The following is a 26779-nucleotide window of genomic DNA, read 5'->3' as shown; positions in this document are numbered from 1 at the left end:
CACAGGAGGTGTGACATCTTTCTAGAAGTCCTTGTGGGTGCCCTCAGAGCCTAGGGAATGTCAGCTGTGGGCCAGGCCCGTGGCAAGCAGGCAGCCACGCTGTCCCATTGCATAGCCTTCTCAGAAGGCTGAGGTAGGTTCTAAACTGGGGTCCCCTCCCTCTTGCTAACAAGCACTATTTTCCCTTCTTGGCCATTATAGGATAAAGACTGGAGTCCACAGTAGGTTTTCCCATCAGGCTTTTATTATAAAGAAGGTTCCAGAGCATCCCAGCCACCCCCTCTGGCCCAGTCCCCGGGGCTCCACGCCAGGCCCTGCACTGGCTGGGTCAGCTGTGGGGGAATTGAGTCAGCGAGAGGGTCACTCGTGATGGGAACAGAATGGCTGATTTTCTCAGGGTGGAGGGGGAGCTGTACAGGTGTGCCCATCCTCTGGAACAGGTATTTCCAGTGTTGCATTGGGAGCCCCGCGGTCCCCACCCCAGGTCCTCTGCACAAGCGGCAGCTATTCACAGTTGGCATGTGATAAGTTTAATATATAAAAGCTTTCTTAAAAAAACAACAAAAAGTGGTACTATCTTTAGAAACACTTCCAGCAAGATCAAGTAGCCCAGCTACAGCCTTGGTGCAACTTAGCCCCTCCCCCACCCCCAAGACCAGGACTGCCAGCTCCGGTCCCGTCCTCTGCCCTCCATGGCTCAAGGATAGCCCGTGGAGCCTCCACACGGGCAGCGGCCACTGCCCACTCTACCAGTAACCGCCTGAGCAATAAAAATCTGGAACTGGTGTGGCTAGGGCCCTCTCTGGGTGAGAGGAGATGGAGACAATGTTTTGATGGTTGAAGCAGAAACCAGCCGAAGGCTGGTTCAAGGAGGCCTCCCCTCCATCGGAAGGGCTGAGGTAGTGTTTCCGGCTGTGGCCTCTGCGCCAGGTGGCCTTTTCTGCTTGTTGGTTTGCTGGGCCGAGTGGGGCAGGGCTCTTAGCACCTGGCTGTGATAGAGTGAGTGGGGAGCACCGTCCAGTTTGTGCTGGTGGACGGTGGGAGCCTTCCTAGAGACTGGCTGTGTCATTCAAGTCCCCATCCCGGAGGCCAGGTCTGGGGACAGAGGTGCTGAAGGGGCCAGGGCTAGGGGCTCCTCTGCCTGGCTCAGAGAGGCCCTTCATTCCCCCTCTCCAGTGACGGCTCAGTCACTTCCCAGCGGAGTCAGAGGCACTGGGGACCAAATGAAGTTGAGGGCCAGGTGCCTGGTTCCTTCCCAGCACCATCTCCCACAGGCTCAAGCCTCGCTGTAACATTCATAGATGTTGTCCTCCATCAGAGCCACCACCTGCTCAAACTTGTGCTGCAGCTGGGTCCTCCGGGCCGTGGGATTTGCCTCCAGGGCAGTCATGATCTGAGGGGAAGCAGAGGGGCAGCTGGGCCACACAGGGTCCCCTGCGGCTCTCAGGGGAGAACACCCTGCCTGGATTCCCACAGCTGGTGACCCGCCCGTAAAGCAGAGGTGTCCTGGGATGTGAATGCTGGAGTGGGGAACCTCTCTGGCATGAAGTGGGGTGGGGCGCCTCACACCGGGGGTACCCACCTGTGGGCGATACCTCTTGGCATATTTATAAATTTCTGCTATGGCCACATTGGTGTTGAACTCGTTCTGGTATTTCTGCAAGCAAAGAGAAAGGAGTTGGGAAGGGTGCTTAACCCATCAAACCTGGGCCCAGCCCAGGCGTGCAGCTGATACACAAGCCCTGCAGCTTCTCACAGCCCCTCACGGTACAGTCACGTCCGGACCCCCACGGCCCAGCCGCACCCTCGACTCCTCCGCCAGGTGCGCGTTCATCTCCTGCTCGCTGAGTGGTGTCATGTCATGGATCTGCTTGTAGTAGCGCTGCACAATTTTCCGGTACTCGGGAATCTCCTTCGCATAGAGGAGCTTGTTGGTTGGTGAATCCTGGGTAGGGAGGAGTGAGGGAATAAGAGAATAAAAGGACCGGTCTTTTTCTGGACGAGCCATGGTCCCTATGGCCCCACTAACGGCCCAATCATTGAGTGTTCCCACTCTGCCGGCTTCAAACCAGGGGCTGCTCACCACCCTTCCCTCTGTTGGCTTTTTTATGTTGAACCCCTGTCCCATCTTCTGAGACTATCAGGGTGATGACCTGAAAGGAGACCTTCTTCTCTTTTTTTTTTTTTTTTAATTTCTCGGTTTTAAAAAGAGAGAGACACACATTGACCTGCCCGTCCCACCCATCCACGCTATCACTGGTTGATTTTTTTATGTGCCTGGCCGGGGATTGAATCTGCACCCTTGGCATATTGGGATGACGTTCTAACCAACTGAGCTACCCAGCCAGGGCGGGCCCTACTTCTTTTAGGGGGATAAATGCATGGGGTTTGTGCCAGCTCTTGGTTGCACACAGGCTGTTCTGTTTACATCCTTGCTTAGGGTTATAGGTCTTGGTGGCTAAGATTTCTGGAAGCCTGATTGCTGGCTCAGTGGAATGTTCCCACCACATGTTTCCAATGCCCGAAAGTGAAATGTGCCAAGTATACTCCCTGTTCTTTGTCACAGGCATCCTGCCTTCCAAGACAGTGTAGAGAAGTGACGGCACTTACTATCTCTTGTGGCCTCTCTGAGAGCCATGGGCTCAGTGCAGGGCCATGTACCTGCCATCCCGCCCGGCCAGCGCTGCTCACACCATCTCCTTAACCCTCACAGCAGCCAGTCCTCTTTCACGCCTTCCTGTCTTCCCCATGCCATTCCCTCTGCCAGGAACACCGCCCTCTCTCCTCTCCCCAGACAGAGGCCTTCCGGAGCTCCCTCCGGCATGTATCTCACAGGTCTTGATCACCTGTTTCCCCTCTGCCCTCCCCTCCACTCAGTGCCCACCCACATGGCTCTTAACCCTCAGGATGGCCGTCTGGAGCCTGGCTGGTTCTCAGATGCTGTGGTGGTTGACCAAGCAGGTTTCCCACTCCACACTGGCTCCCCAGGACTGGCTCTGTGGGCTGAATGCTGGAAGCGGAGGCTGGGCATGCCTGAGGTAGAAGCAGCTGGGGTCTAGCGATGCCGTTTCTGAGTACAGGTGCCAGCGTTTGGGAGTCTCCCCCAGTTGTAATGTCCCCATTCATCCCCACACCCACCAGACCTGAGCTCCTGTGCTTCCCCTCCCAGAAAGACCTCAGTCTCATCACTGGGCAGCCTGCCCCCTGGCAGAAGCTGACCTTGCCCAACTGAAGGTCAGAGATGGAGCAGGCGTCAATGAAGGCTTGTGCGATGACCGACAGGCAGGCGTCAATATGGTCCGTCTTGTCGATGTCAAAGACGAACTGTGGGTTTTTCAGGATGTTCACCCAGAACCGAAGAGGAAGGCTGTGGGTTGGTGGCAACAAAGGCAGTGTGAGCCCACCCCAAGGGCAGGGCAGCCAGGCCCAGAGCACAGGCTGGCTTTACCACTCAGGGCTGGTGCAGCCTACTCACAAGGTAGAACCTCTAGGAACCTTGATTTGCTCACCAGCAAATGGGGTTGATGACCATTCCTGCCTACTGGGCTAGGAGCAGCTAGGAGCCAGGTTTCCTGCAGGGAGCAGGGCAGCAGGCTGAGTCAGGGGCTGCAGGCTTGGCTGGGGTGTGGGGGCCTGAGTCCACCCTCACTGCCCTCTCCATGGAGCCTCCTGCAGGAGCCTATAGCCAGGTCCTGGTCCTCATTAGAAGCACCGCTATGCCACCTGGGCTCCTCCCTTAGCCTCACACAACAGCAGGAAGTCCACCATTAGCAGCAGGCTAGGGCTGAAAGAGGGTGGGGCTTGCATTCCTGGCCTTGGCCTCAGGGCCCAGAGGGTTGGTAACACCCACCTCACCACCCGGGGGCCTCCCAGGGACTGGGCAGCCCAGGGCTTATGGACCTCCAGAGCTCTGAGACACCCTTGAAATTGCACAGAAACTTCTGGGCCTGTGGCTTTTTTCGGAGGGTCAGGCTGAGGTTTTCAACACCTTCTTATTGGGATGTTACCCTCCAAAGCTAAGACATGCCTCAAAAGAAGGTTATAAGTTGGGTATAGGAGATGAGGCTTTGAGCCTGGCTCTGCTATCACAAGGGCTGCATAATCTTGGGCAGCCATATCTCCATGAGCCTCAGTGTTCCCACCTGTAATATGGAGCTGCCAGTGCCTGAGGAGAATCGTGGGAGAATGATGATAGGGCAACACTTACGTAAGGCTCACGTCTAGTTCTAGTTAATTCTTGGTAATTAGGGTAAATTACTTTTACTGCCCTGGTTTTACAGCTGGGGGGAACTTAAAGCACAGAGAGGTTAAGTCACTTACCCAAGATCACAGAGCTGGGAAATATGGCAGATAGGACTGAACCCAAGCAGGTGGACTGAGAGACTGGGCTCTGAACCCGCACTACTGCTGCCCGCAGTGACACCTAGAAGTTGCATAGCCCTCTCCACATACACACCACCCACCTGTTGGTTTTCCAGATGTGCAGGGTGTCAGGATCCGAGATCCCCCTCTTCTCAGCCTGCTCCTCCAAGAAGTCGAAGAAGTACTTGACGGCCAGAGGGGGCTTGTCCTCACGGATGCTCAGAATGGCCTTGAACAGGTCATCTAGAAACTTCTGCAGCGTGCCCTGCAGGGGAGCATGGTGGCTGCCGTCAGCCCATGACCGTGTGTAGTCTAGGGCTGAAAGAGGGTGGGGCTCGAATTCCTGGCCTTGGCCATGGGTGAGTAAGCAGGACCCGCGGGTGGCCCTGGGGAGCCTGCGGTGCTTGAGCTGGTGAATGTGGAAGCCATGTGGCATCAGGCGGTCACCTAACCTCTCTGGGCCTCAGTTTTCTTGTCTGTGAAATGGGTTAGTGAAATCTACCTCAAAGGGGTGCTGAAAAGTCTGGGGTGTAGAGTGGGAAATCAGTGGGGCCAAGGTGTGGTCTCTAGGGCACAAACTGCCACCTAAGCTGTGTGACCTTGAAGACATTATTGACCCCTCTGGGCGTCCGCTGTCTTCTCTGTTACATTGGCTGGTACAGAAGTTGTCTGTTGGACACCTTTCATGGCTATATGCAAAAACCCTTCTTGGGCAGAACCTTAAGCCCTGGGAGCCCGTATGGCTCTACAGACGAAGAACTCTCGCCCCCACCCCCTTCCAAGACAAGAGAATAAGGCCAGGCCTACCTTGGTGGAGAGTAGGCGGGTCAGGTAGATCTCAGGTAGCACCTTCTTGCGGTGGCTCTGCCGGTGAGACTTCTTGGGCTCTGACAGCTCATCCGTGGGCAGCACCTTGAAGGCCAGAGCAATGGTCAGTGCTGGCGCCCGGCACCCCCCTCGGCTGTCCCGGGGAGGTCCAGTCCTTCTCCCATAGGCACACACTTCGTGTACACAAACGACCAGACTCCCGTCTCCACTTCCCACCCCCCGCCTTTCCCAGGGCCTGGGAGCGCTCTCCCCAGAGGCCCAGGGAGGCAGGAAGCCAAGTCCACACCCAGCCAGGGGCGGGAGCCCCCAGGGCCAGCGGCCGGGCACTCACCAAATGGAAATACTTCTCTGTGTCCAAGTCTTTCACTATGAGAAGAAAAACACACAATAAATAAACAAGAGAGGAGAGGGAGGGAGGGAGGGAAAGAGAAACAGAAATGGAGAAAAAAAGATGGAGGGAGAGAAACTAAGAGAAATGGAGAGTTCCAAAGAGAAGCATGGAGAATGAGATAGAAAGATAACAGGTATTGAGAGAAAGACACATGCAAATGATAGAAGAAACAGAGAGGAGGGGGAGGGGGAGAGACAGACACAGTCACCCGTGGGGAGAGGAGAGGCCTCCCTCACTCCACCCCTGGCCCCAGAGCTCCCACCAACCCAGACCTCACACGCTGCTGGGAGAGACCCAAGATCCTGCTTCTGACCTCAGGAGGGAACCCTGAGACCCAGAGGAGCCTAGGACTCCAAACCTGGCAGCTGGACAGTAGACCTGGGACTTCTGAGCGTGTAGACAGTGGGATTTAAGGCAGAGATAGAACCCAAGGCCCAGATGGGCACGCAAGACACCCCGCTGGCCTGGCAGCTACTCAGACCTATTAGACCCACATGCCGCCCTCCTGGGGCCCCCCTCTGGCTGCCCAGAGGAAGTCGGCCTGAGAAGCCTGGCCACAGGCCCTCCCAAGCAGCACTGGTCAGAGGAGCCTGGCCCTGCTCCCACCAAGGAGGCCACGACCCAGCCCAGCCTGCCTCTTGACGCCTCAGTTTCCCCACTGGGACTGCTCAGAAGGGGCCGTAGACACCCTTCTCCGGCCCACTAGCAGTACCTCGGCCCAGTGTGTTGTCCTTCTTGTCGGTGAGGCTCATGGCCAGGGAGGCTCCTTCGGGGATCTGACAGGAGGGAGAAGCTGAGGTCAGAGGCCAGGTTAGGGAGGCTGGGAGTGCAGGCTGGGTGGAGCTAGGGACCCCACCTTGTAGTGTGCTAGCGTGTTGAGCTTCTTGCGGCCATCCTCCACCACTGAGCTGTCATCCAGGTCCCGGAGGATGTAGCTTTGCGTGCTCGAGGCAAACCACTCTGGGGAGAGGGAGCAGTGTGTCAGGGCCAGGCGCAGGGAGCAAGCCTGAGGGCACAGCAGCAGCTCGGCCACATGGAGAGGCCATGCATCTCTCTGAGCTTCTGTGTCCCCATTTGTGAACGGGGTGGGGGAAGAAACTGGGGAACAGGGTGCTGTGTAGCGGGCACAGAGAAGGAGCTCTGGAATATCTTCATCCTCGGGTTGTTACTGTTACTACTGCTGGTACCTACCCCTTCCATGGCTCCCCAGTCCTCAGGGTAAAACCCAAGTGCTGCCTCTGCCCTTCTAGCTCGGAGTGATTGAGCACCGGCCCCGCCCGTCTCAGAGCCTGCCTTGCCACCGCACGCCAGCCCTGGTGAGCCACCTGAAGCTCCCTGCTCTGGACAGTGCTGTATCTGCATGTTCATTACAGCCTGGTGCTTATAAGGGAGCCTAGCACAGACCAAGTGCTTGGGAAAGGCCCGTGATCATAGACTGAATGGCCCAAAATTCTTGGCCAAACCAGGACTCCTCTGCATCTTTCAAAATCCACTCCAGCCTGACCAGTGGCGCAGTGGATAGAGTGTCGGACTGGGATGTGGAGGACCCAGGTTCGAGACCCCGAGGTCGCCAGCTTGAGCGCGGGCTCATCTGGTTTGAGCAAAGCTCACTAGCATTAGCCCAAGGTCACTGGCTTGCGCAAGGGGTCACTCCATCTGCTGAAGGCCCACGGTCAAGGCACATATGAGAAAGTAATCAATGAACAACTAAGGTGTTGCAAAAAAAGAAATGATGATTGATGCTTCTCATCTCTCTCCGTTCCTGTCTGTCTGTCCCTATCTCTCTCTCTCTCTAACTCTGTCTCTGTAAAAAAAAAAAAAAAAAGAAAATCCACCCCAATATCCCCTCCTTGGAAAAGCCTTTCCTGAACACTTTTCTGCTACTGCCTGCAGCTTTGCGCACACAGGACCAGTCTCCCCACCAGAACAGGAGCTCTTTGCTGATGGGCACTCATCTGACCATCTCCATGTCCCCAGTGCCAAAATCTGTGCACATCTGCTCAGTGGAAGGAGTGCATGGCTAAGGCAGGGGCTGCTTCCCACCAAGACAGCCCAGCGCTAAGTTGTGCTCCCCACCCTGCCCACCGAGATCGACGTCCTCGGCGCGAGGCCATTGAGAGTAGGGCACGTTCTTGCAGAAGGCTTCCAGGATCTTCTCCTTCACCTGGGTCAGCGTGTCGGTGTCCATGGCCCGCACGCTCAAGGAGTCCATGCCGCAGCCCTGGAAGGACACGTTCAGGTTCTGCAAGAGAAGGGGAGGGTCAGCAAATTCTTACTACCCTTCCCCTGGGCCCAAGCAGGGTGACAACCCGCCAGAGGAGGCAGGGCAGGAACACAGCCTCCAGGCATGTGGGGACCCCCCTCCCAGCCATCTCGGGAGATGGTCCCGCATGGCTGCCCAGCTGCCCTCTTCCCACCCGCCCACCAAGCTCACCCGGGGCTTGGCCTCAATATTCTCCCGGAGTAGCCACTCCTCGTTGAGTGTGTAGCGGGCCTTGCCTGTGATGGCGTCAATGGAGCCCTTGTTGATCTGCTGCTTGATGGCACACAGGAGCAGGAAGAACGGCTCCCCGACTGTCTCCTGGGGTGGGCAGGGGCTGTCAGGGGCTGATGCCCAGTCTGCCTGGCCCCCACCATCTCCCTGTCCGCCCACCATATTACAGCCCCCAAGCCTCTGGCCGTGCTGCAGCCCTGGAACACTCGCTAACCCCCTTCCACCAACACCTCCATGGCTGCCTGTTTAATATCCCCATTTTGGATCCTGGTGCCATTCTTCCAGCCCCCACTGAAGTCTCCATGGACTCTAAGGTCGAAAACCACTGGCGGTGGGCAGAAACATTCATTTCATCATCCCAGCAACCCTTCCATGTACCATCCTCACTGAGGATGAGAGAGGGCAAGCAACCAACCCAGAGTCACCCAGCATGGAAGTGGCAGAGCTGGAGCGGCTAACTCCTAAACCTGTGACTTTTTCTGCTAAGCCTCCCAAAGTGAGTTCAGGTAGAAGCAGAACACAGACATGGTCTCAACCCAAATCTTGGGCTTGACTGGGGCCTCAGATACCCCTGCTCTTGATGGTCTCCTTTTCATAGAATGCACAGCCAGAAAGGGAGTCGGCTGCTAGCCATAGCCAGCTGATTTTCATGGTCATTTTATAACAAGTGGTCAGGTATTGCCTTGCTGGTAGATGTTTGGGTAAAAATGGTAAAAATAAGGAAAAAAATTAAGTGCATAATAGTGTTAGGCAGAGTTGGACAGATGCTGAAGGTACTATGCCAGCTCTTATTCCTGCTCTAGTTCTACAGGTCTGAGGGGCGGGAGCCAGTGATGCCCCATTTTCTGGAGGAAGAAACAGAGGTTCAGAGGGAAAGCCACATAAAGAGGCCAGGGGAGCCGGGTCAAGTCCACTTCAGCCCCTGTGGTCCCTGTTGCAGCAGGGTCTTCCTTGATGACTGGAGAGGCAGCCAGTGCAGACCAATACAAAGGCCAATAGCACTAGGAGAGCCCCGCCCCAGGCCCAGCCTCCTCTTTTCCACCCCCACCCCCCTCTCCCTACCACTGGGCTCCCAGGCTATCTGCCCTCACAAGCCCCAAGTCCAGGGGCATGGCCCCACCAGATAGATAGAAACCACAGTACAGAGAACGCAATGCCTTTTCCAGGGTCACACAGCTGGTTTGTGCCAAAGACAGGACTCAAATCCAGGACAGCTGAGGCCCTGGTTCTGGGCTTCAGACAGGCCTGTGCATTTCTCCTGTGATCCCCAGACAACTTCCTGGCCTCTACCACCATAAGGTAGCCAGACAGTCCACGAGGACCAGGGATGGAGCAACTGCTCTTCAGAAAAGCCCTAGTGCAGAAGGCCCTGACCACCGGGCCCTACTGGACTTTCCAGCCTCTTCTTATCAGAAAGACTCACTGGATTTCCTTCAGTTCTGTTCATAAACAGTTCCTCCTCCTGGCTTTGCCCTGCTGTCACTAGAGCCTGGAACACCCTCCCTGCTCAACTCTGCCTGGCTCGCTCTTACTCAAACTCTTAATTAGGCCGCCACCTTGAACCTCCAGCCAGGTCAGAGGCCTCAGTGGTTGAGCTCCTCTGTAGTTCGTCTCCACATCTCCCTCCACGAGTGCTGGAGAGCCTCAAGGCCGGGCTGGGGTCTGTTCTACCTTCTGAACCCAGAGCAGCAGCCCAGGGGCACACCAGGGAAGGTCTGATGACTGAGGACAATCTTCTAGAACAAGGTCTCTGACATGGCCTCTGTTCTGCCCTGAGCTGGCTCTGAACCCTCTCAGGTAGCCAGGCCTCCTCTGAGCCTCAGTTCCCCTTCTGTATAATGGGTCCTCTGGGTCTGTCCCTGCCCTCCTCTGAGCCCCTCTCTGCACATCTGCACAAAGGACGTGCTAACCCTCCTGGAAGAGTTGCCGGAAGGATAAAATGAAGTCCGATCTATCACAGGAAGCCTGGGAGGCAATGGTCCCTGCTGTGTGGGTGGCGCCTTCACGCCTGCCTCACCCTCAGACAGCTGTACATGCAGATTGACATCCAATTGGTGAGCATCTTCTCGACCACGGACTCCGTGCGCCGCAGCATGAGCTTGGGGTTCTTGGCGGCAGAGGCATCGATGAGGTCTACCAGCAGCTCCTTCATGATGCTCGTGTAGTACTCGAGCTTGCCATGGAGTGCGATGGTCAGCAGGGAAGCCAGGCTACACCTGTGGGTAGGCACAGGGCATCAGCTCCAGCTGCATCTCATGGCCCAGGATCTAGGGACGACATGCTGGGAGCTGCCGGCTGCTTTATCTCTGGTGTGCCTGTGCAGGTAGAATCCGGGCCCAGGAAGGGACCCCTAGGACTCAGGATCTGATGCTGGGAGCCAGCTAGTTTCCCAGAGGACATGGTAATTTGCAAACTGCCCCAGCCTAGGATCTGGCCAGGCCGACCCAGGACTAGCAGTATGGCCTCAGACAGTCTTGTGGCCTGACCTGTCTCTCACTGCAAAGTCCTTCTGCTGCTCCAGTGCGTGGACAAAGACAATGAGGAAGTGCTTGTTGTTGAGCAGTGAGGAGAACAGGCTGATCCCCTCTTCCATGTGGGGCCGGCAGCTCTCAGGAATCTGCAGAAGCAATTGGTGATGGGGTAACCACAGGGGTCCAGTGCCTCAGCCTGGCCTAGGAGTCAGCACTTATAATGCCCTGAATGGCTCCTTGAATGCCTTCTGGGATGGAGAGTTCACTACCTTGCAATGGTGGATGCCTCCTAACTCCCCATAACTGGGAACAATGGTTTAAGTAAATTGAAAAGTGGAGCACAAAGAAGGGCAAGGGTGCCCGGAGGTAACTCGCATCCCCATGTAGGACTCACTTTCTGTTCTCTAAGCAGCAAGCAGAGTGGGATGTCCAGGGAGGCCCAGTTCTCCCCGCTCTCTACCTAGCCTGGCGTCAGCACCTTGAAGGGCTGCTTCATTGCCTCCAGGGATGAAGTACTCAACTACCCTCCAGTGGCAGATGCTTGCCATCCCCCATGATTGGAATCAATGGGTCAGATGAGCTGGAAAGTGGGGCCTGAGAGGGACGGGGTTGCTCTGAAGTAGCCCAGCGTGTGTGCATGGGGGGGTCAGGGGTACTCACCTTCCACTCCCCCAGCAGTGGGTGGGTCTCCTGCACCAGGGAGCTGCCCTGGGAGTTGAGGGTCTGGGTGGGCAGTACGTAACGCTCTTCATAGAGGGAGGAACACTGTGGAGGCAGACCCCCAGCATCTCAGCAGGGCTACAGACTCCCCTGAGTGGCATGCAAGGGCCCCTCAACAAAAACAAAGGGACACTTTACAGAGGAATTAGAGGCAATGGGCCACACCAAGGATTCACAGGATTCCAGAGGAGTGGGGAAGGGTGTCCCAGGGGGCTTCCTGGAGGAAAAGGAGCGGAACTAGCATGAGCCAAGGTGTAGCAATGCAAGAGGGCACAAGGCCTAAAAGGAAACAAAGGCAGCTCAGTGTGGAATAAGGGAAACTGAGGCAGAGAGGCTGCTGCATGAAGAATGGTATGAACAGCACACGAGAATGGCACTTTTATCAGCGCAAATGCATTGGACAGGCCAAGGGACAGGGCAGTAGCCCTTAGAACTGAAAGAGGTATGGGAGACATGGGGTGGGCAGAGCCTAGCAGGCAGGAGGAGGGGATGTGGGGACCAAGAGAAGCCTGGCTGGGCAGGGCCCAGAGACGAGAGAGGATGGCAGGGCCTGGGAGCACCTGGGCCACCTCCGCTTGCCCCTCAGCGAGGGAGAGGCCGGCCTAGCACCCAAGAGCAGGGCTGACAGCCAGCTTCTATATGGCCAGTTAAACATCAAGTGAGTAGAGAAGAAAAGTGGGTGGGGAAAATGGGCCCCCTCCCCTGGCAGGCCCCGTGGGCAGGTTTTGCATTGCTCAAGGGGCCCACATTGCACTAGCCAAGTCTTCCCATGTGCATAAAAGTGCCCTCTAGAGTGCCACAGCCTTCAGACATCCCGGAGCCCATGAGGTGGCTGGTGAGGGCACAGGCTGACCTTAGGGAAGAAAGTGCGGGTCACAAAGTGCTTATACTCCAGGAAAGGGATGCCCTGGCTGCGGTTCAGCTCCTTGGTCAGATCCGTCATGTCTGTCTGCAGCTCTGCAAAGCCTGTGACATGTAGGTGGCGGTGAGTGTATCTCAAACCCATTCCCCTGTTGGGAAAGCCGAGGCTCATGGTCCTGCATGGCCCCCACCCCACTACCTTTACGGATTTCCTCTCGGATCTGAGATTCCATCTCCTCCATCTGCAGCAGCGTCTTCTGCCAGTAGCGCTCAGCACGGCGGCTCTTTGTGCAGAAGACGAACAGGGCTGCGGGCATTGGAGAGGGGGTCAGGCCTTGAAAGCCCTTTGGGAAGTGTTGGCCCTGCTCTGTGCAAGGCCTCATCTGGAGGGAGGGGGCCTGCCTGCTGGTCTCCCTACTTCCTCTGGGCAGGCTGCGGGAAGGTGCCCCAGTCTTCCCCTCCCCGCTGGGCTGACAAACTCCTAGGGGACAAAAGGTTTGGGGAATGACAGTAAAATAAGGTTCAATGTCCCATTATAAAAAGAACTGTGTATGTAAAATAGCGGTAAGCAGTGGCTTTTCCTAGGTGAGAGAATGATGTGTGAATTCTGTTCTTTCTTAGCATTTTCAATTCTTTCTACAATGACCAAGTGTTAAGTGTGAATTAAGAAACGTTGGAAAGCAGATTATAGCCCTGGCTGAGTGGCTCAGTGGATAAAGCATCATCCCAGCACAGAGAGGTTGTAGGTTCAATTCTAGGTCATGGAACACATGAGAAGCAATGAGTACACAACTAAATGGAGAAATGAACCGATGCTTCTCTCTCTCTCTCGTCCTTCTCCCTATCTCTCTCCCTACCTCTTTATCAGTGGGGAAAAAATTTAAGTAATAAATAAAATGCTATTAAAATAAATAAATAAAAGCAGATTATAAAGTAGCATTATATTATGATTCTTTTCTGGGGTGGGAGATGGAATATATATATATTCAAATATTTTACATTTTTATATACAATATACATTTGTGTTTACTATATATATAATATTTATAAATTTTAAGAAAAGACACTGGTAGGAAATATACCAAAACATACAGGGTGTTCATGATGGGTATTTTTTTCACTTCATTCAGTTTTCCTTAAAATTTTCTATATTGATTATTTTTAAAAAACAGCTTTGTTAAGATATAATACGCATGCCATATAATCCATCCATAGCTTTTAGTATATTCACCACTATTTACTTTTAAAGCACTGTCATTGCCCTAGGAAGACACATAGCCACTAGCTGTCACTTCCTCTTCTCACTCTCCCAGCCCCCGACAGCCAAAAATCTGCTTTCTGTACCTATTCTGGACATTTCATATAAATGGGGTGGTCATACAATACATGGTCTTTTGTGAGTAGCTTCTTTCACTTAGCATAATGTTGTCAAGGTTCATCCATGATGTAACATATGTCAGGAACTCTTTCCTCTTTATGACTGATATCCCATTGTAGGTATATACTGCATTTTATTTATTCATCAGTTGATGGACATTTAATTGTGTCTATTTTTTCGGCTGCTAGGAATACTGCTGCTATGAATGTTCATGTACAAGTATATCTCTTTGGTAGATACCCAGGAGTGGGATTGCTGGGTCCCATGGTAACTCTTTGTTTAACATTTTTAGGAACTGCCAAAGTATTTTCCAAAGTAGCTGTACCATTTTCCAACCCCACCAGCTGTGTATAAGGGTTCTAATTTCTCTGCTACATTGAATATATATATATATATCACTTTTATACCATTATTTTAAGAGCAGTAAATCCTAGGTTATCTTCCATGAACAACCGTCTATTAAGTAGCTTCAATAGCTCTCTATTGACTGGGAAGCAAGGTTCCAAGTTCCTCTGGCTGGCACTGGGGCCCATGCCGGGGCCTAGACAGCATCCCAACATCTATTTTCTTCCACCTATTTGTGCTGGAGCTGGGCACACCTCTCATCCCACCTCTGGGCATGGAACCTGTGCCTACACCCAAGCCTACGTTTAAGCTGTGCCCCCAGCCCACGATGCCTTCTCTTCTATCTGCCCATCTTCAGAGGGGCTGGAGCAAGGTGGGGTAGGTCTTCCCTCCAAGGTGTTATGAGGGCAGGGCTCCTTACCGACCACAGAGAGCAGCAGCAGGACACTGCAGATGACGATGGAAACAATGATAGCGGTCTCACTACCGCCGAGCTGCAGCGTGGCAATGGTCTGGTTGAAGTTCCCTACCTGGATCTGCACAAAGGTAGGGGGAGGGGCTTGGAGCTTCCCTGGACTTAGGCCTTGGCTCTTCTCCTAACTAGCTTTGTGGCCTGGGACAAGTCACCTACCCTCTCTGAGCTCAGATACCACATCTATAATACAGAGATAACCACGCCCACCTCCTGGGGATGCTTGAGGGCTAAATGAGATATTTGTCATGCTTGTAGTCACGGACCTGTCACAGAAAGGAACTCAGTACAGGGTGCTATGATTATTATTACAGGCCGGGATAAGTGGTGGAGGAGCCAGGGAAGTTCACAGGTCCTGGCTGCCATTCCCAAGTACCTGTAGGGTTGTCCTGGGACCAGAGGAACAGGTGGTGACTGAGGGCAGAATTGGGACTGAGGTGCAGATGAAAGGGAGCTTTCCCGGTCAGAGCTGTCTTGAGGAGATACTGTTTCGTGTGAGGAAATGTGCTCCCCATCCCAAGAGGCATGCAAGCAGGTACAGTGAAGAAAAGATCCCACTTTCTGGGCCCTCTCTCCACTCCTCTTGCTTCCCTCCCCTCCATGATTCTGTGTGGTGACTGGCAGCACACACTGTGGTTGGAGCATGTAGTAGAACAGGGACAAATTCTTACAGCCATTCAGAGTCCAGCCCCATCAGGCCTATCACTGACCTTGATTAGCTGGGGCATCAGTGACCTTGAGCAAGACCTTAAGTTCTCGCCCCTGTTTCTTCATCTGTCCAGTAGGGATGTAAAGCTCTGCTTTGCTCTGCTTGCCTAAGCTATTGAGCATGAAAATGCTCAGTTCCAGTGTGCTGAGCTAGGGACAGGTGCTCAGGCAGATGGGGCTGGGGACTAGGTCTACCTTTGCCTCCAGTGCCCCATCCACTCACTGTGATAGGCAGCTGCCCCTCAGCTGTGCCCAGGGACTCGTTGACCGAGCAGTGGATGACTCTCTCCGAGACAATCTGGATGTCACAGGCCACTTGGCCTATCTTGACCCGGTACTCATGGCTCTCCAGCCCCAGGCTGTCCTGCTCCTTCTGTGAGAGAGGAGGGGAGTGCTCGCCCAGGCCCATGGCTGAGCCCAGCCTGCTCAGTGCCCCCACCTGGCACCTGCTAGCACTCACGTGGATGACTAGGGTGAGGGGCTCCCCAGGGTGGTGCTTGATCCACTTTTCTCTCTTGGCCGTGGAGAACTGAGGGTCAGGGAGGTAGTCCAGACGGAATCTACTGCCCCGCTGGGCCTCCTCGGAGTCCAGCAGCTCCTCGGCCACTGCTACCTCATCAGCATAGGCCCGCCCATTGATGAAGAAGTCCACTGGTGCTGACGCATTGCTTAGGGCCCCCGGGGATGGGCAGGTGATGAGGGTAGAATTGAGAACCTTGCAGAGCTGGTGGGACAGGGCCATCGGCCAAGGTTGGGATGGGGGATGAACAGGTGGACATGGAGAAATGGGGAGATTGAGGTTTAAGGAGACAGAGAGATAAGAAGAAACAGGGAGACAGGAGAGAGACAGACAAAGAGGCAAAAAGATGGGAGATGCAGCAGAGTAAGGCCCGGTTAGTCAAGGCTGCTGGCCATCCCCACCAGCCCTACCCACCTCGGTCCCCTGCCCCCTCACCGTGGGCTGCCGGCCAATGTGGTGCACAGCCATGGACACATTCTGCACCATATGGAAACGCTCGCCAGCAACTGTGATGGTCCTGCCACCGCTGTGGGGACAGCAAGCCTCGTCAGCCCACCTGCAGCCCCAAAGAGCTAGAACCACCTGGAGATCAGGGTCAGGGTCTCACCTGATGGGGCTGCGGCGGGGACTGATGGCTGTGATGACCGGGTTCTGCATATACCAGAAGGTGAGGTTGCCGCGCACACAGCCCCGGCGCTCAAAACGCACACACACGGCCACGGGAGTCGGCAGGGCGCCCCCAGGCACCGTGCAGGAGATACTGGTGTCTGTGCGCCTGAGTGAGGGCAATGGGCTTCATCAGCAGGACCCCAGCTCCCATTGCTTGCCCCTGCCCAACGCTCCCTGCCCCATCACCCAGGGGCACAGACCTGTGCACTTGTATTGGATTTAGGCCTTTTCAATTGGCCCCAACCTGGTTTTCTGCCTCCTTGTACATAAATCTGTTTCCATATTCCCACTGCCACACTCTACCCCTACCTTGAATATCCTCCTTTCTCTTCTCTGACCTTGCCTGTACTACCCAGTTACCCAGTCCCACCTCCTCCAAGAAGCCTTCCCAGAGCTCTTCTCTTGACTCTGCCCTCAATGAGGGCCCTGTCGGCCCTGGCTGGTTGGCTCAGCGGTAGAGCGTCGGCCTGGCGTGCAGGGGACCCGGGTTCAATTCCCGGCCAGGGCACATAGGAGAAGCGCCCATTTGCTTCTCCACCCACCCCCCCTTCCTTCCTCTCTGTCTCTCTCTTCCCCTCCCGCAGCCAAGGCTCCATTGGAGCAAAGATGGCCCGGGGCGCTGGGGATGGCTCCTTGGCCTCTGCCCCAGGCGCTAGCCCCCTGGTGGGCAGAGCGTAGCCCCTGGTGGGCGTGCCGGTGGATCCCAGTCGGGCGCATGCGGGAGTCTGTCTGACTGTCTCTCCCCGTTTCCAGCTTCAGAAAAATACAAAAACAAACAAACAAAAAAAACAACAAAAAAAAGAGGGCCCTGTCCCACGGCTCTGAAAGCCCAGGCTTTTCTCCCAATCCCAACCCTATTGGGTATTTCTATTTCCTATGAGAGTGTCTGCTTTTCCCTGAGGGCTGAGACTGTGTTGGGCTCATCCTTGTGTACCTAGCAGTGCCCTTAACAGAGCTGGTACACAGTAAATGCGTAATATAGACAGCTGTTTTACCATGACCTAAGGATCTCAGAGCAATCATCACCATTTTTAGCGCACCGTCACTTATGGAGCACCTACTGTATGCTGGGCCCAAAGTACTTCCCACAGTTCACTGATACTGTTATAACCAGATGAGGAAACTGAGGCTCAGAGAGGAAAAGGGTCTTGGCCAAGGGGTGACGCATGATTCCAGGATAGCACCCCCGCCCCTCCAGCTCCCTCGCCCCATGGTTTCTATGGGCTGGAGTGGGAAATGGGGCCAAGAGACTTACACAAGCTCCGTGCAGGGCTCCGTGTCATTCAGGAGGACCTGGAGCTCGGAGCCCACATGTAGGTCATTCCCATGGATGGTGATCCTGGTGCCCCCTGCCTTGGGGCCCATGGAAGGCTCCAGGGAGTGGACCAGGGGCAACTGTGGGGTGAAAGGCAGGTGGTCAGGCCTCGGGCCAGTCCCTGGGTGTGTGCTTGGCCGGGTGGGTGGGACAGTGGGTGGGACGGTGGGCAGCAGCACCCTTACCACGTAGGAGAACCGCTCCCGTGACTTGCCCTCCTTGCTGGCATTCACTGTCACCACATCGGAGAAGGCCCCTGGGGCTGGCCCCGTGGCACACACAATCCTGCAGGAGGCAGCTTTGGTCAGGAGAGCAACTCGTGGATCCTGGGGGCCTGTCAGGCACCAAACTGCTTCTCCAAAGAACAATGTCCCCATTGTACCCCAGGGTATGTGAACTCCCCATTCTTACACTCAACCACCTACCCTCCCACTCCCGGCTGGGGCTGGCATTCGGCTGGGACACACCTGAGGGCTTTACCCCCTGAATTCCCTATCAGTTGGAAAACAGCCACTGAGCCCCCCAAATGTCACCTGGCTCTTCCTAAGGACTACCCACTGCCCCACAACTTTCCCACAGTTTTGCAACTGTAAGACAAGGAGTTAGAGACAAGATAGTGTCCTAGGACACCTGAAAATCCTGTGACCACAAGAACACTTGCTGGGCTGGTAGCCCTATCAGCAAGCCTGCTATAGGGGCCCTCAAAGGAAATCTGGTTCATTCATTCCCTGCTCCTGAGGGTTTCCTTGAGGCTGCACAGCTGGAGGCCCAGACCTTTGTACCTCACCAGCAACCCCCACATTTTCTTTGTTTTTTAAGTATTTTTTTTCTTTTGTTTACACCACATTTTCTTAAATGCATCTTTTTTTTCATCAGAGCAAGGCTTCTGTGGAGGCTGGGCTGGTTAAGGGCAACATGGGAGGGCTTCCCTGAGGAGCGGGCACTGGAAGGGTACAGACTGATGTCCTCAGCAGAAAAGGGCATGATGTGAGGTGGGAATGACCTCAGCAAGTCCAGGTGACCTGGGAGTGAGCAGCCTCTCGGGGGTGCGCAGAAGGGCGCCTGCTGGGAGGGTGGACGGCCAAGGGGATAAGAGCAAGCAGAGATGTGGGGTGGGGCCTGGGGGTCACTCGGACACTACTTACTCTTCTGACACCGTGTATCTGTCGACCAGTGGCTCACAGGCTACGCCGCCAATCCATACGCCATGGGCCACATCGCTGAGCCGCCGGCCCAGGTTCCTGCCACGGATGGTCAACAGGGTCCCACCATCCAAGGGGCCACTCAGGGGCTCGATCTGCCAGGTGACCACAGAGAGGTGTGAATGAGGTCCCGAGGTCACCTGGGGAATGACCTGGCAGGGTTCCCCACCACTGTCACAGGCAGCCAGGGGGAGGCAGGGCCACGAATACCGAGAACATTGAGACCGCCAGTCACCTGGGGCGGGTCACTGGGGCTGCCAGTGAGGACGTGTATGTGAGTTCTTAAGCCCACTAGGGTCTGGGGACACAGAGTGAACGGACAGAGTCAATGCTATTTGGTGGTGCTGGGGAGGGTCTCCTGAGGACACAGAGGTCCACTCTCAGTGGCCACATCTGACCACACGATCCTACCTCCCAGCCAGAACTAGCTGGGCCTGGGATAGGCCCCTGTCCCAGGCTAGGTCAATCAGAATCCTTCCCTGAGACCCTTTTCCTAATGAAAACAGAGGCTTGGGAGTAACTGGCATCTGCAGTTGTCACACTAGCAAGGTCTCCCTGCCCTCACTAAAAAACTGGACACCCAGCCCAGCATCTCTGCCACCTGACTCCCAACGTCCCTCCCTGCCTTGCCATCTGTCTCCACAGTACTTATCACCTTCTACATATAAATTATTTCCCTCCTCGGCCCCGACTAAAACATCAGCGTCATGAGGACAGGCACTTTGTTTTGTTCACTGCTATGTCTCCAGGACTGGAGGGGTCTGGCACCCAGGTGTTCAACAGGTAACAGTGCACGTGTGTGCCTGGGCGTGTGCAAGCACACGTGCTGTGGGTCCCTGAGCTCGTGTCGGGTGCTGTGTAGGTGCCCACGCGGGGGCTTCCCCGGAGGAATGTGCTTACCGCCCGGATTTCAGGGGCGGGGCAGGTGCCAGGCAGGGGCTGCAGGGGCCCCCGAAGGCGGCAGCCATCACTCCACATACACAGGTGGCCTACGTCCTCCCGGCCCAGGCACTGGGAACAGTCGGGGCTGCCCATGGCGCAGTTATAGACCTCCACTGGGGAAAACAAAGAGGCAGCGTGGGTTAGCCCCGCCCCCATTACCGCTGTCCCCTCCACACTCCCCCACTCGGTGTGGTGTCCTGCCCAGAGGCAGGTCCCGGTTCTGTGGGTCAGGACCCCATGAGGTTCTTGGTACTTTCTCCAAACCCTCTGGGGCCTGTGCTAATACCCCAGTGCAGCCACAGCCTTGTTCATATCATTCATCCTCACTGTGAGTCTATCATATGGGAGCTGTTTATTAGCCCCATTTGACAGACAAAACACAAGGCTGAGGGAGACAGAATGACTGGCCAAGGTCACATAGACTGTGAGTGACAGAGCTGGGGTTCACACTCAGGCCTGAGCGGAGCTCCAGGATGCTGGGAAACACTGAGCAATGTGGGCTCTGCAGGCCACAGACCCTGGGAGGGGCCCAAGGAGGTATGCACGGAGGATCCTCAAGGGCCTCGGGGTGCTGGCTGGGTCTGAGGCCTTCGTGGTGGGGATATGGGGATCCCCTGTCCACTGGGGATGTCTAAGATCCCCATGAACTGTCCTCATGAACAGACGGTTGAGTCCCTTGGAGGGTTGACTCAAACATACGGACACCATCTACCATTTAGGGGTGCTGACTGTGCCCTAGACACCCTTGTAAGGCTTCGTGTGTGTCATCTCAGCAAATCCTCACCAAGCCCTCTGCAAAATGGCCTGTGCCCGCATTTCACATGGGGACACTGAGGCTCAGAAAAGGAAAGATAAGTACTGTACATGCCTGAGGTTCCACAGCCAATGGCATGAAGATGCCTTGAAGGCATGGTACCTGGTCGAGTAGCTGCTCAGTACGTACTAACTGGTAGGGCTGGCATCTGAGAGTCTGTGTGCATCAGGGAACGGTGAGACGGGACAGCTGTAACTGTACTGGGAGCAGTGGAATGAGGTCCCCCTGCAAGGGTGAGCCCCACCCACTGTGGCTGAGGACCCTGTGGCCCTGTGGGGAGGTTGGGGGCTCCAACCTGTCATGGGGTCAGGGCTGTCCAGGAATCGGGCTGGCTGTCCCTTTAGTTGGAGGCTGAGTGGAAACACCTGGCTTTTCTGGGTCGTGTGTAGCTGGAAAAGGATGGGAAAAACAGGAGGGGTGTAAATGATGTTCGGGCCACTGGGGAAGAGGGTGTCAGGGAGATACATGAGGACAGGGCTGTTGGGAATGGGGGCACCAAAGAGGAGGAGGGAGGGTAGATGGGATGAAGGTGGGGCAGCATCTGGACTTGTGCAGGCCCCCCCCCCGCAGAAGCACGCCACTCACCACCACTTGATTACAGAGTACAGCTGATTCATTCACCCACATGGCCTCAAAGACATCCTGCTGCCCAAAATTACATTCAAGGGCTGCACTCTGTGGGAAACAAGGGTGTGTGGTAGGGAGAGTCAGGTCAGCACCCGCTGCCCTCCTGCTCCGTCAGGACATCATGACTGCTGCCTTGGAGAGCGGGCTTGGTCCTACGATCAGGCCTTGGCCCGGCCTGTACCCTCCTCCAGAATGGCCTTTCTTGCCTCCACATCCAATATTTGAGGGAAGTAAGGAGTATTCAAACACCTAGAGCTTTGGCCTTGTGCTCTCCATGTCACTAACAGCCTCTCCAACATCCCGTAATGGCCTAAACTAGGGCCTTTTACTCAGCTCATGAAGTGCTGGCTCTTTAGCATGACCGACATTTCATTCAAAGTTCATCCCAGTGAGACTCCACCTGCTCTTTGAACCTTAACACCCCCCACTTCTGCCCCATAAGGCCCATGCCTCAGACAGTCCAGGACACTCTGGGACATTGCCCATCCTGTCCTGCCCTCAGGCCTTTGACCAAGCCCACTCTTCAACCCAAAAGGCTTGTCCCTCCTTTTATCACCCAGCAAAACACAGCCTTCAAAATTCAGCACAAATGTCCCATATTCCAAAGCCTTCCCAGACCTCCCTCAGATCAGGGGGGCACTCATTTGATTCAGCAATACATATTTGGGTGTGTGCTGAGGCTCCACTGAGCTCCTAAAGCTGTCCCCGAACCTGTATATCAAGGACTACCCTTCTCCCAATGCTCAGGCTCTGTTCCCATCCATCCCCCCACCCACTAGGGAGGGTTGGGGCTCGGTCTTGGCCCCTCTGACACCTCCAAGGGCAGCTGATGGCAGTTGAAAGAGCCCAGGTTCTACCTCACACAGTCCCGGGTTCAAATCCTAATCTCTGCTACTTCCTAGCTGTGCAGTCCTATGCATGTGGATCTCCTCTCTGAGCCTTGGTTTTCTAAACTACAATGGAACAAGCTTCCCTACTCTGCAGGGTTGCTGAGAAAACTGGATATAGTGTATCTCTAGTAGATTGCACACAAAGGGTGCCTAATATGTGCTGATTGTTATTAGTATACAGGTGCTCAATAAATGTTTGTTGAATGAATAAATGGCCGAATTCCCCAGTCTATCTTGCCCTTGGCCCAGCATGGGGCTTCCAGGGAGTAGCATCAGTAAATATTTGCTGAGTGAAAAAACTCGGGTTTCATGAGTGTTAGGCCAGCCACGTGGCAGGACTTCCTGTTTATGTTCCTATCATTGGCAGATGTGACACCCTGAAGAGAAAGCAGGTCAGCAACCTTTCCCTTGCCCTGCCCTCTTTCCCCCCTTCTCTCTTTCCCCCCCTTAACACAGGAAAGTGGTAATTGACAGGGCTGAAAGCCCTTATTTGTCCCCTGCCATGCTGAGTTGAGAGGCGGGTCTATCCTCTGAGTCCCTGAGCTTAGGCCTCGGCTACCTTGGAAACAGCAGGTCCAGCATGTTCTGGAGGGTCCCCAAGGTACAGGCTCAACGATCAGGGCTGCTGCAGATGCCAGGCAGGGGGCTCTGCCTACCTTACCCTCAGCGTTCTAGAAGGAGGCCTGGGGCCAGGAAGACCAGGATCACTGAGGCCCCGTGAGGGCAAACACACAGCCAGAAAGCAGCCAGGACCCACACCTAGGGCTTGGGCCTCCCCGTGCCGGGTGCTGGCAGCCCAGGGAAGCAGCACTGCCCTCCACATGGGCCCAGACCCCTGGAGGCTCTGGGAGGCTCGGCCCCAACCACTGCAGGGTGCAGTTTAAGGGACAAGTAGGGCCCCACCTGCCCCTCACAGAGCTCTAGCCCCACCATGGAGCTGCCTGACACATTCCAGATGCCCAGCACGTGGCCCCCACGTGTGACGACAGGCCCAGCTTCACCGTGAAAGCGACAGATGGCAAGTACCCAGGAGCTGCAGAAGGAGGTGGCTGGCATGATTCCAGGACTCATCAATGCTTCCCACCCATAAAGGACCCAGAAAGGGGTGACATCCCTTCCCCCAGCCCAGATGGGCAGTGGGGGAAGGGACAGGAAGGCTGGCTGTAGGAAAGAGCACTCAATTGGGAGTCCAGGGCTAGGGTGCAAGTCTAGCCCAACGTCATGTCACACAGAAGCATCAATTTCCCTTTTCTGGGCCTCACTTTTCCCGTCTAGATAAGGGAGCATGGGGTAGCAAAGGGGTTCTCCAGCCCTTCTTCAGGGAAGACCGGGCAGCCACACCTGGGGAGATACATCCAGGTTCACAGTTCAGCCTAGGGGCAGGGCACAGCAGATATACATGGGCAGTGTCCACCATGGGCTGGGTAGGGGCCCAGTTCTGCCAGGGTAGGGGAGACGGGGGGTCCTGGCCAAAGCATTCTGATACCCAGTGGTCCTGGCCAAGGTTTCCCTCAGGTTGCTGGTGGCCTGCTATCCCTTTGGCCTAACCCTTACCACCTACTTCCCTGTCCCCCTTTTCCTGTGCTAGCAGAGTGGGGCTTTCTCCAACAGAAACTGAAAACTCAGAGCAAGCAAACCAAAACACGGCGGGTGGGCCGGCAGCACTGGGCCCTGCCTGGGACCTGGCTCTTCCAGGCCTCCGCCCCACCCCACCAGGCCTGGTCTCCACTCACCTGGAAGAAGGCGGCGTTAGTCAGACGCACTGGGATGGTCTGGGAGCTGCCCGTGGGCATGGGTGCCAGGGGTGAAGGCAGGATCTGAGGGCAGTCCTGAGGGCTCTGCAGTCAAAACATAAGGAGGTGGGGGTAGTGGGGGGCCTTTCAGAGACAGGCTTCCTGGCTGCCCCAGCCTGCTCATTAAGTCCTGCCTCCCCAGGGAGGTGCCAGTCAGCCGTGTTGTGAGAAAACACTAAGAACAAACCCACAAGATCTAGCAGCACTGAGGGCAAGTGCCAGAAAGTCCCATAGAGCATCTCACTTGACCCCCAGAGCAACTCCACGGGCAGGATGGTTTACTGGCCCCACTTTACAGATGAGGAAACTGAGGCACAGAGAGATGAAATAACCTGCTCAGTGGTGGAACTGGATCCCTCCCATGCCTCTGAGAGGAGGCTAGGAAGCTGAGGCTGAGGACTGGCCCCCTCCTTGTCTCTGGGCTCCACCTTTCCCGTCTGTAAAATGGGGGGCTGTGCCAGTCTCCAAGACCCCACTAAGCTCTGGGGTGCCAGTTTCCAGGTGACATACCTTAATGATTCAAAGAAAAGAACCCCCAGAGAAATGGGCTCTGAGGGCCCTGGTGCTACCAGGCTCCAATGGACAGACCTTCCTGCTCCCAGGGGTTTGAGTCACAGCCCTGGGCAGAGGCGCCAGCTCCCAGACTCCTGGGGAGGGCCTGGGCATCATCATTCCCACAGTGGAGGTAGAGTCACTGAGGCTACTTCAAAAAAGGGAAGGAGGGAGACAGGCTAGAAGGGTAGGCAAGAACCTGAGGTTCAGAGAGATGGGGCTGCCTGAGGTCAGAGGGCAGAGCTGATCTCTGAACTCCCATCTGCCTGACTCAGGCCAGAAACAGACCCGTGGCGAGGGGCAGAGACCAGGGGGTAGGACTGTACTCGCGTTCCACCTTAATGGCCTCTCTGAGCTAGGAAGTTTGGAGCCCCCATCCTGCCCTGTGTTCCTGGTGGGCCATGTCTTGCCTCCTCACACTCCCAAGAGCCTGACCTGCGGGGACCCTGAGAGGGGGGCACTGGGGACCTGGGAGCAACCACAGCCACACTGAGGAGCCGGCCACTCTTCAGTCCAGGGGCTTCCTGCTCTGCTCTCCTCCTGCCCGTTTGTCCATGGAAGGGTTTGGAAACACGATGATCCCTCTTCGCCTTGAGGTCACCCAACAGCATCAAAGGCATCTAAGGGTGGTATGTGGAGGCCTTCCTGAGGTCTTTTCCCCTTGTTATTAGTCAGACAGGAGCTCCTTGAGGAGAACCTCAGGGATCCAGTATCAAGCCAGACCTCGAGAGGACACCAATGCCAAAAACAACAACTAGTGATCATGCTAATGACAGCGGCAGCCACCGCTCACACAGCCCTCGCTGTACACCTGGACGGTTCTTAGCACTTGGAACTGTATTCATTCACCAAATCCTCCTTCCAAGCAACCCTATGAATTAGGTGCTATCATTACACCAATTATATTGACAGGAAATTGAGCCACAGAGAAGCAGAACGGTTTGCCCAGGACGGACTGTGCAGCACAAGAGGCCTCTAGCTGCCCAGACCTTTCGCTGACTACCAGGCCAGAAACGCTGCCCAGGCGGGTGGGTTTCCTTGGGAGCAGTGTCTGATGCGGAGCACAGGGGCCTTGGCTGAAGAAGTGACCCAGCCAGACCCATGCGAGGCCTCCTGAGCTGACCACACTGCAGGACTGGGAGGTAGGAGCTGGTGTCCAGCCCCCTATGTGAGCACACACGAGTCGCTGTCCCTCTCTGAGCCACTGTCCTGTGCTGTCTCGTGTATAAACCCCATGGAATTTCAGGGAATAAAACCCACATGTTTTCAATCAAGTTTCATGGCTGCTGCCAGTTCTGCTTTGCAGCTGGCTGGAGACCCAGCGGCTCTGTCCCACCAGCTCCTCCCTACCCAGGGGGTAGGTGGCTGATGGGGGTTGGGGGGTCTGGGAGTGAGGGTCAAGGGAGGGGGAGCTTCCAGAGACTCCACCCAGAAGGAGTGACGTGGGGCCGACTCGGAGGGCCCTCGGACTCCTCTTGACCCTTACATCCTTTGGCTACTTGATGTTTGTACCCATTTTACTGAGCAGAACCAAGGGTGAGAGTGCTGGCACAGCTCTGCCCTCCTCCAATGCCTCCCAGGGGCAGCTGCTGTGTCTGCTGCTGGCCTCCACCCCTACCATCTGCCTCCCACTCTGGCTTGGCCTTTGGGGAACCTCCCCTAACGCCAGGCCTCTGGTTTGGGAAGACTGACCCTACATCCTAGCCCCAGGGGTGCCCAGACTGCTCTGGCCTCAGCAGCTGGTTTGGAGAGTATGTGCAGTCCCAGTTCAGCAAGTGAGACTCAGCTATAGGACTTCTCCAGAACCACAGTTCTCGACTCCCAGGGCTGCCGGCAGATCAGGAGCAGCCTGAAGGGGCTGAGCCCGTCTTGCCCCCAGGAGGGAGGGCCTGCCTGAGCACGGAGCCACCCAGAGGAGTGGGAAGGACCTTGACCAGTGTTGGAATCCCTGGACCCAGTTTTGTCTAAAAGTAATGCCATCCCCCGCCCCAGACTTTTCACTCACATGAGCCAAAGAATTCTGTTGGGGCCAAGGTCAGTTTGAAATGGGCCTTCCTACTTGCAACTGAAGGGTGGAGGCCTCCTTGTCCCAAACCAAGCCAAGCCATCAATGCCTCAGAAAGAAGCCAGTGGCTCTCCCTTTGCAGGCATGAGGCCTGGGCATGGCCTGCAGGCTCAGGAGACCAGGAGTGGGGACAGACGCGGGGCGGCAATGCAGGGAGCCACAGACCCAATGCAGGTCCAGCACGTGCTGGTTCAGAGGCCTCACCTGCTCCACGTCATGGCTCACAGACTCCCCATGTTCTCTGTCAAGCTCAAGGGCAGAGAACTGCTATCCCAATCAAGGGGAGCACTGACTGCCGCAGGCACCCTAAACCAAACTGACGTGTGTCCCTCCCTCCCTTTCTTTACCCTTTAATCCCCC

At 55.6% G+C, this 26779-nt stretch overlaps 1 protein-coding gene across 1 annotated transcript in view; it reads right to left on the bottom strand.

Annotated features, from left to right (window-relative positions):
• Window positions 1-222: 222 nt before the first annotated feature.
• Window positions 223-26779, bottom strand: part of PLXND1 (plexin D1) — a 51595-nt gene continuing 25038 nt past the window's right edge. The window contains exons 9-36 of the mRNA XM_066350483.1: window positions 23743-23847; window positions 21078-21167; window positions 20788-20881; window positions 19637-19791; window positions 18680-18831; window positions 17720-17819; window positions 17475-17614; window positions 16158-16325; window positions 15986-16076; window positions 15491-15754; window positions 15254-15403; window positions 14272-14386; window positions 12327-12434; window positions 12120-12232; window positions 11207-11311; window positions 10562-10692; window positions 10093-10291; window positions 8016-8162; window positions 7667-7823; window positions 6438-6541; window positions 6294-6357; window positions 5522-5556; window positions 5170-5274; window positions 4464-4627; window positions 3220-3367; window positions 1805-1945; window positions 1583-1657; window positions 223-1393 (exon numbers count right to left, since the gene is read on the bottom strand). Coding sequence (XP_066206580.1) covers window positions 1277-1393; window positions 1583-1657; window positions 1805-1945; window positions 3220-3367; window positions 4464-4627; window positions 5170-5274; window positions 5522-5556; window positions 6294-6357; window positions 6438-6541; window positions 7667-7823; window positions 8016-8162; window positions 10093-10291; window positions 10562-10692; window positions 11207-11311; window positions 12120-12232; window positions 12327-12434; window positions 14272-14386; window positions 15254-15403; window positions 15491-15754; window positions 15986-16076; window positions 16158-16325; window positions 17475-17614; window positions 17720-17819; window positions 18680-18831; window positions 19637-19791; window positions 20788-20881; window positions 21078-21167; window positions 23743-23847 — 3537 coding nt within the window. The 3' untranslated portion in view covers window positions 223-1276. The remainder of the gene's footprint in view (window positions 1394-1582; window positions 1658-1804; window positions 1946-3219; window positions 3368-4463; window positions 4628-5169; window positions 5275-5521; window positions 5557-6293; window positions 6358-6437; window positions 6542-7666; window positions 7824-8015; window positions 8163-10092; window positions 10292-10561; window positions 10693-11206; window positions 11312-12119; window positions 12233-12326; window positions 12435-14271; window positions 14387-15253; window positions 15404-15490; window positions 15755-15985; window positions 16077-16157; window positions 16326-17474; window positions 17615-17719; window positions 17820-18679; window positions 18832-19636; window positions 19792-20787; window positions 20882-21077; window positions 21168-23742; window positions 23848-26779) is intronic.

The sequence above is a fragment of the Saccopteryx leptura genome, chromosome 10 (genome assembly GCF_036850995.1).
Source record: "Saccopteryx leptura isolate mSacLep1 chromosome 10, mSacLep1_pri_phased_curated, whole genome shotgun sequence".
In the NCBI taxonomy this organism is placed as follows: domain Eukaryota; kingdom Metazoa; phylum Chordata; class Mammalia; order Chiroptera; family Emballonuridae; genus Saccopteryx; species Saccopteryx leptura.
The sequence above is the reverse complement of the archived record's forward strand: the minus strand, read 5'-3'. Positions and strand labels throughout refer to the sequence as shown.